At 37.0% G+C, this 8,773-nt stretch overlaps 1 protein-coding gene across 1 annotated transcript; it reads right to left on the reverse strand.

Moving 5' to 3' along the window:
- Positions 1–3,073: 3,073 nt before the first annotated feature.
- On the reverse strand, positions 3,074–7,767 carry EMP2 (epithelial membrane protein 2). The gene is made up of 4 exons (XM_010578445.1): positions 7,656–7,767; positions 5,406–5,499; positions 3,953–4,099; positions 3,074–3,369 (listed from the first exon to the last, which is right to left on the reverse strand). The coding sequence occupies exons 1-4, from the start codon at positions 7,731–7,733 to the stop codon at positions 3,185–3,187; spliced, it is 504 nt and encodes a 167-aa protein (XP_010576747.1). The 5' UTR covers positions 7,734–7,767; the 3' UTR covers positions 3,074–3,184.
- Positions 7,768–8,773: the final 1,006 nt, after the last annotated feature.

Here is an 8,773-nt window from a genome sequence, read left to right on the forward strand (position 1 = left end):
TAAAGGTATCTCATAGCAAAGTAGTGCAGAACTTCATTTTCTCTTGTCCTGGATGGAACATATTAAAAAAATACCTATTTTTTTTAAAGTATATTGACATAAATATTCTAGATTTGTTTTCCAAGATTGTTTCCTGTACTTGCTTTCAGATGCTTACTTGCCATGTAAAAAATGTCAAGGTAGATTCACAGCTGCTAATGAATATTTTAATAGCTTGGAGTTTTCCCTTTTGTTCACTATGATTAGAAGGCAGAAATTTTGTGGGGTTTGGGAAATTGTTTCTGGGGATTTGGGGGGCCAGTGTTTTGGATCAATCTGTACAAACCAATCTGTGTTGTTACCATCTCAGTGCAAACCTGAAGCTTGGACCAGAGCAGATACAGATGTTAACTGGCCTGTTTCTAACATTATTTTCGCACATGGTCAAGGCACTCAACCTCATCTTAAATACCCAGCTGTTTCTGCAAATGATGAAAAAAATCCCCTTACAAGTAAACTACTTATCAGAGCATCTGTGGATCTTACATTACTTGGTAGCTATTCTTCTGACACCAGACACTTAAATGTTCAATACGCTAATATTTTCTCTGCTTACCCTGGAAGGTCTTCAACAAAGGACAAAAATAACCAGCTTGCGGTTCTAGTACAGGCAGGAAGAATTTAATTTTACCTGTTCACACAAATACTCAACTACTTCTCATCCAACATTGTGTAAATATATCCCAAGCTTAAAGACAAGGTCAGATTGCTAAATGTATTGAGCTTGCTATTACAGTACAAGAATTTGTTTTATTTTCATGTACAGTTTCAGAATATATAGAGCATAGAAAATGGTATATTTTAAAGGCATATCAGGTAGAAAGAATATCCTAAAACGTGTTTGTCCTGTTAAAACTCTAGTTCAAACTGGTTTGGTATTTGTTTTCTTGGTATACAGAACGTTCCCATCCATTCTATGTGGTATCATGTATATGCTGCTGTTTGTACACCATGGTGTGCGTGCTTTTCACTTCTCATTAAAGGGACAGAGCTTTTACTGTGGAATTAAGCTGTGTGTTCATGTATATATACATCTTTATTTTAAGTATTTGCTCTATAAATGACCCGAGCGTTATCGAGGCAAGAAACTGAAGAAGCATCACTTCCAAGTCAGTGGCTTAACAGCTTAACGTACAATTTTACAGGTCTGTCTTCTAGACATGTTTCAATCTGTATTTGCTTGAGAATTTCCCTTACTATTACATGTTTGAATAAAACTAGAAAAATGCCTAGACTAGCTCTAATAGTCTATCTACTTTCAACTTTAAACCTGCATCTGCTTATTTAACACAGATTCTGCTTGCTAGCAAAATTCAGGTTTTGAATCTGAAATGTATTCAGCAAACTGTAGACACACTTTTTTAAAAAAGTAGGGTAATAATTCTTGAAATTGAGGGCATTCCCAATAAGAGAAAAAAAAAAACCTGACAAAATACTAGCATCGTGTTAGACTGATGAGAATGCATTTTGTTCAGATTGATTTGGGTTTTTTACTATTATTACTATTTTTAATGTGTTGCCCTGCTTGCTCATCTGATTTCTTGACAGTCTTGTTGGGCTTTCTTTGCTCCCAAAAGACAAGTAGTACATGCCGAAGCATTTTAGGATGTTCAGGGAACAGAGATGGAACTATACAACCTATTACTCATGTTGGAGTCAGTCTGTATACAGTTATGCACCTGAACTTTTACTTTGTGAGAAATTTCAAGGATGAATTATCTGAAGGAATAGGTCAGACCATCAGTTGATATATAATGCAGTAAGTATCGACGTTACTTTGTGATAACGAATTTGTTCTACATTAAGTGCAAGACCTCATTCAAAACCTATTTACTTTTTTACTGCCTGTGTATTGGGCCAGCTGTAGTGAATATACTGAAATAAATAAATGGTTAGTGCTTTTACAAGGTCAAATCTATATTTAAGCATCAAAGCTGTGACTAACCAGAAAAAGCCACTTCATTCATTCTCCACACTGATCTTCCCAATTCCAAAATCACCATTGGGCAAAGCCAGTATTAGACTGCTGAGCAGTTAAGCCTGGTATTACAGTACAGATTTCTCTCACCAAGTCATTTTATCTTGAAAAACTATCCTGGGATTAATAAGCATAGTAATTTCACTGATTTATTTAGTAGGAGTGTTTAGTTCAAGTAAAATCTACAAAGGAATTTAGAATGAATTTTTTAAAGGCCAATTTCCTAATGGGCAGACTCAGGGAATGCTTTTGTACATGATATATTAGCCATGAAATCAATCTCTATATAAAAGCCTGGTGTAATAAACGTGTTGAGTTTGGCTGTAAAAACCTAGATTTGGCATTGCTTGATCACCAATTTGCTTAGAAATTTGAAGCTGTAGGCAAGGTAATGCTTTTTTTTTTTCCCTTTTCTTCCTTCCAGAAAGACTGCACAATGCAAAAATAAAAAATAAAAGGATCTAGGACTTGAGTGGGGTATTTCTTACTTCTCAGACTATTCCGGTCCGAAGTTGCACAGTGAATTTGCTGGTAAATTCTCCCACCAAAGGCTCTGTATGTTTAAATTAAATGTGAAAGAGAATCAAGAGAATAATTTGCTGGATTACAAAAAGGAGTTTTTTACTTTCGCAAAGTAAGTGGTTTTAATAAAAGCTTGATGACACTTACTGCACATTATAAATAGCAGAACACTAGTCCTCTGCCAGAACAGACGCACCAAGTGCAGCTTTGGGCTTTTATATTTGCTTTTTCACTGTGATCTGGGCCTTATTTTTTACTCCCCCTGTATTTAACCCATTCCAAAGGGATACATCTGGTCCAGGAACACAGTTAGCATATTGCTTACAAATTAATTCGCACAGGCTTTATTTGTAATCTCCTAGAGGCCAGGAACAAACTGTTAATGTCTAGTAAAGGGAAAACCATTTATGATGATGAAATATGTAAAAGAAGCAATTTGGCTCTGTCCTGCTCAGACCCCTGACCTGTAGGTGCCAGACATTCCATTAAACCTGCCATTTTTTAAATTCTGTTTCATATCAAGAACACAGTACATTTTTAGAGAAACAATACCTTTACTACAAAACCATGTAAATGATTATATACAAAATGGTTACTGGAATTTGGTTTTGTACTGTAGTGACAGAAATAACTAGCTGCTGACATTTATTTACGCTTCCTTAATACTAGGTACATAACCCCACTGATCAGAGTAAAGGCAAATGCAATCCAGGCTAAGACGAAGGAATAGCCATATTGGCCTTTAGAAACTTCAGTGCCATAACCATTGCTCTTGTGTAGTTCTTCGTGCCTATCTGTATAAATGGAAGCTGCAATCATAACACACAGACCTGGAGGAGGAAAAAAATAGTAATGTTTAGCATCTTAAAATATTATCAGTATGCGTAACAACTATTCACTGCCTCTCTTCTGTCAGCTGCTTCCACCAATGTCCTTTTCTTGTAGGCACTCATTTTCCATCCTCAAACTAAACTGGGAGCATTTCAGGACACATTTTCAGGTTTTTTGGCATGGATTAAATTTGAAGTGCTGTTGTGTATTTATGTCATTTGCAGTGAACACAAAGTGATTCTAAACATCTGGACAATTTTAAAGAGTAACAAAAAGTTAAAGGAATACCTGCCTGTAACAATTAGAGTTACTTAATTTGTTCAAGAAGTCCAGAATCTCAGATTTCTTCCCTTCAAAGTTTAAATTACTTCATTCTGAGCAGTGATGTTATCCATGTCTTAACTGCCTAAATAGTACAGAATGGAGCAGTTCACTGTTTAAACAAATATGAAGGATAAGCTATGGCCTCAAAAGCCCTACAAATTTCTCATGCAGCTCATTCTTTTTGAAATCTTTTTCCCCTTCCCTTTCCTACTTTCATGTAAATATCATTAAAGTCACAAGTGTTGAAAAATCACTCACATGACAGGAGCTGGATAATAGAGGTTAACACAAATCTTTCTCCTTGTTTTAGACGGAAGAGTTGAAGAATGAAAACCAGAAATGCCACACAACAGAAAATAGTAGATAGGATCATGGTGGCCTGAACAGCCTGAATTGATTGATATTCTGCAAAACAAAAGCAGCCTTGATTAAAAATACAGTTTCTCTCTTTGCCTACTCCTGCAACGAGTAGAGAAGCAGAGCTATGTTCTGTAAGCAGGAGTTCAGCAGATAGAGCAAACCAGTTGTACATGCATTGCCTAGGGTGGTTCTTCTCTGATTCCTTGGTATTAATACAGCCAGTGGTTTAAGGACTTTTAAAAGCTTTTCATAAAACTGAATAAAAACACCGAAGAGATTGTTTCTCCCACACCACATCCTTTGCTACCATCAATGTACTAAAAGCACAGTGAAACTGCCAGGTCTCTCAAATAGCTTACAAATGCAGACCCGAGCCTCTCACCAGACCTGCAGACAGCTCTGCCCAGTAAGATGTAACCAGACAGGATATCCATGCTCAGCACAAAAGATTCCTTTGATTCAGGTTTTTTGTCCTGTCAATTACTTCCCCATAACTAGGAGGTAAAGTAACCAATAAATGTGTAACTGCATGTAGCTGCTTTGTGTAACTTTGCTGCAACAGACAAGCTAAGCTATATAGATAAGCTCCTCTCCTCTAGCATAGCCACACTGCAGTTAGTAGGTCTGTGAACAGCAGACATACCTGGGCTACTTACAATCTAGCTACTTCGGGTACCTGATTTCCATGAATGCGTAGTAATACAGACATCAAATGCAAATTTGTTAAATTCGTGTTAGCTTAGATAATGCCTGTGTGTAATGGATCATCTCATCTCACTGCAGCATAGATATGCCCTAAACCAACCTGATGCTCGGAAAGCAAAGTTACTTTATGTGTACATGGCTCTTCAAATCACCTACCTCTTTAATATACACAAAGATTGAAAGTGTAGAAATAAAGTAAATGTAACATTTTACAATTTTTTTTTTTTGTAAAGCAGGATATTGGGCTGTGTTGTATAAGTCCTGTTAAAACTCCAGCCTGTGTTCTGACTTTCTTCCACTTTTTCCCCCATGCCTGTAGGCAGCTCAGTTCAATTCTGACGCAAATTCTATCACTTCAGCCACACTTTCAGATGACTTCACTGTTTTCACCTGATCTAATTTTTTAAGAACTCTTTAGCACTCGTTGTTAGCTGGTTTGTGTTTACTCTTGCACTGGGCTTTCAAGTGCACCTGACAGTTCCCTCTGTTTTCCTCTTAGATAAACTGTTGGAACAGTTTTTAGAAGACCTGAGTAGTTAGACCATGCAGATTTTTTAACAAATATATTATTGCCCCTGCACATTTCATAGCGATTTCACCAGATCTCCTGCCAAAGGAACTGACATAGGCATGGAGAGACACTCACCTCTGAACTGATCAGTAATAGCCACACAGGTGCTAGTATTCGTGGCACATATTCTCCAGACATCTGTAGAAAAATTATCTCCTACCCACCAAGCCTGCAAAATAAAAGTAAAGGGCTCTTCCAGGAAAAAAAAACAACAAAAAACCCCCACAAAACCCCCTAGTTGTCCGAGTGTCTCCTGATCATATACATCAGCTGGAACTAATTTCTGTTCATTTTTGATACTTAACCGCTCAAACTAAAATTGAGGTCTAATGGCATTTTGCAATAAAGGGTACATCATTATTCACATGTCATTTTCATTTTAGACCTGTGTAAAATAGACAAGGGAATGGCAATCATAAATATCCCATTTTCCACTGTTTGGGCAGAAATTTTGGATAGTCAGTGATTGCTCACTCCTTAAGATACCTAGACAAGATCTGCTTTGTTTATCCGGACCCTATTTAGGATGCACAACTCTTTAAAAGCACAGCATTTTTTAATTCGCAGGAAATAGCAGGGTATACATCTACGAAACAGAAGTCCTTTATACATTTTCTGGTTCCTGATACTGAACTGAATTAATCTCAACTTAACATAGCTGTGCTGTCAATGCAGTATGTAGATTATGGCATCTGACTGGAAGAGGCTAGCGACAGATTAAGATCCTCCTGTGGTATTTCTATTTTGATGTTTTAACATTGAATGCAAAATGGTACTACAGTGACTGAACAGATTTTTACGGTAGCCTGGGAAATGCCAAGCACTCCACACAAGTGGAATTTCCTCAGGAAACCCATTCCCGTTCCGATAGCTATCCAGGCCTTTGTTTTGACCAGAGTTGGAAAAATATGACTTTTAAATATGACTCCTGGTAGCATCTGCTGCTTAAATAGATGTTCCAGAAACCTCACAACTTACTGTGCAGCTTTGCAAACAACACTGCAATAAAAACTCATATATTATGATAGTAGGCATATGTGTAATAGTAACACTGTGTTTTAAGAAAAAGCATTACTTTCTCAGGATGACATTCATTTGGATTTTGCAGTCCAAGTTCAATGTATTATTTTTCAGCTCTGAGCACTATATAATCCTTTCAGAGTTATGTTTATGACTACAAAAAGCCTCTCAGGATGATAAAATCTCATAGAAGGTGGTTACACAGTTTAAGTTTGTAATTGTTTAAAAATAGCTAATGACAAAAAGCAGAGTGCATAGGATTTCTATAATCATTTGATTTGTGTGTAGCAGATCTGAACTAAGAATAAGTTGTTTTGTCCACTGCCCTAGCTTTCTAAATATTCAAAGGAGCAGGGTAAGACAACCTGCTTTAGTGCTCAATTAATGACCTACTTCAGTGGAACAAATTAAGTAGCTGACTGAAAGGTAACATCTGAGTTTGTACAATTTTGCAATAAAAAGTTGTGGGTAATACATCATGTCACTTGGAGCATAGTCTTGGAAAAGACTATGGGACTCAAACCAGCTTCACTGACTACGGTATTTTCAGCAGACAATTTTTTAATCCTAAAAGCCTGTACATACACCGAATCTCTTAGAGAAAGACAGACTCTAGTGCACAGTTAAGAGTATCAATCAGGATAGCGGGCTGTTTTGGAAAGAGGAAAATTCAATTAAGAGCTAGATGTAAATATTGGAACGTAAATTCTTTCTGGTCACAAAAATAAAAAGGAAATTTGAAAAGAATGCAAGCTAAATTATTCTAAAACTTTGTGCTGAAACTGCTTCAACTGAATGGAAACAGATAAACTCATGGTGTCTCTTTCATGCTTTAAGTGGGTATCTTGGACAACCACTTCTGAGGGAAAGCATACCTTGCCTGAAATTATCGCCACGCATTAATCATGAGCGGTTTGATTTCACGTACTTGACACAAAAGGACGAAAGATTTCCCCCCACACTTCCCCTCATGTCTAGCTGAATGGAGTCCCATAGCTCTACCTTGCAACTTGTAAATATACTCCCTGGCCAAATATGTCACAGGTGAGAAGATTAGCTGCATAACATGGGCTTATAACATGATGCCATACAAATGCATGGCATGTACTTGTATACTCTTATCCATGTATACCAGCAACATGCGTATTCAAGGCATTTTTGTTACGAAAAGGTATAAGGAGTGCCTAACAAAGTTCTGTGCTCTCAATAAGCAAGTTGAAGACAACCATAGAAGACTAACTTCATTTTTATGAAGCAAAGAAACACTTGTGTGTTTGAAAGAAAAAGAGAAGAAATGACACTTACATTGTCAATAGTTGAGATGAACAGCAGTGCTGCTGAGGTTATGTGAAACACAATAATGAAAGCCAGAAGAATCAACATCCTTGATCTGTGGAGGCTTTAGTCTGAGATAAATCTGTTAAAAATAAAAGCATATATGAACAGTCTTTAAAAGCTGCCAACGGATCAGCCTGTCATTACGCTATTTCACTGTGGCTGTGAGTAGTCAAGCCCAGCGTGAGTGTATTTCAGAGCGAGGTGCTGTTAGAGTCAGGAACATCGTATGCACTGTGAGCCCACAGCACGTGTTCTTTCTCCAGAGATGAAAGATTTCACTTAATCAGACTTTACATCAGCATAACAGCTTTCTGTTTGTTACACGTGATACGTAACTAGCATTGCTGGTGTTAAAATGAATCACAACTTGAAATAAAGCCAAGAGGTGCATTTTGCAACCTGCCAGTGGGATGGCTGCAGTGAATAAACACAGAGAGAAGCTTCTTTCTGTGTGCTTCTCCAGCAAGGATATAACACTCCTTCATGTTGACTTTTAGAGAAGTACTTTTCAAATGACAGCCTCCTTTGCATGTGATGCTAGAATTTCCACTGGCTATAGTAAGGTCTTGTTTCAACCATGCTTTCAAAGTAGGAAGAAACGCAGGTTTTGAAAGGATGCTTGTAGAACAAAATTAAGTGCATCAGGAACTACCTCCTAGATTTAGTAACAGCTTTGTTGTACCTTAGGTCCCATATAGGCGCCCTTTCTTTATATAGTTACACGTTTTATCCATTGATGAATGACTCGGGGCTACCATTTTCTCCAATAAATTGCTCTGACTGGTAGGGTTGAATAAACCCATTAATCATGTAGTAATCCAGTTAGTTATTTTATGTTCAGTCATTTAATACTCTCTCTAGTCTACCTATTATCTTCTTACCTTATCTAACCCATTTATTACATTTCACATCTCAAATGAAAAAAAAAATTCTTATGTACAAAGGATCTACAAACTTCATTTGAACTGTAATCCCCAAGAAATCTGAGGGCATATAACAAATAAGTTAGGGAAAACTACCGTTACTAATACACAGAAATGTACAATTGCTTGGTATATCTATTATCTTTTTCTTCTTGTTGCGTA

This window comes from Haliaeetus leucocephalus, unplaced genomic scaffold, assembly GCF_000737465.1.
Source record: "Haliaeetus leucocephalus isolate CR32 unplaced genomic scaffold, Haliaeetus_leucocephalus-4.0 Scaffold636, whole genome shotgun sequence".
Lineage (NCBI taxonomy): Eukaryota > Metazoa > Chordata > Aves > Accipitriformes > Accipitridae > Haliaeetus > Haliaeetus leucocephalus.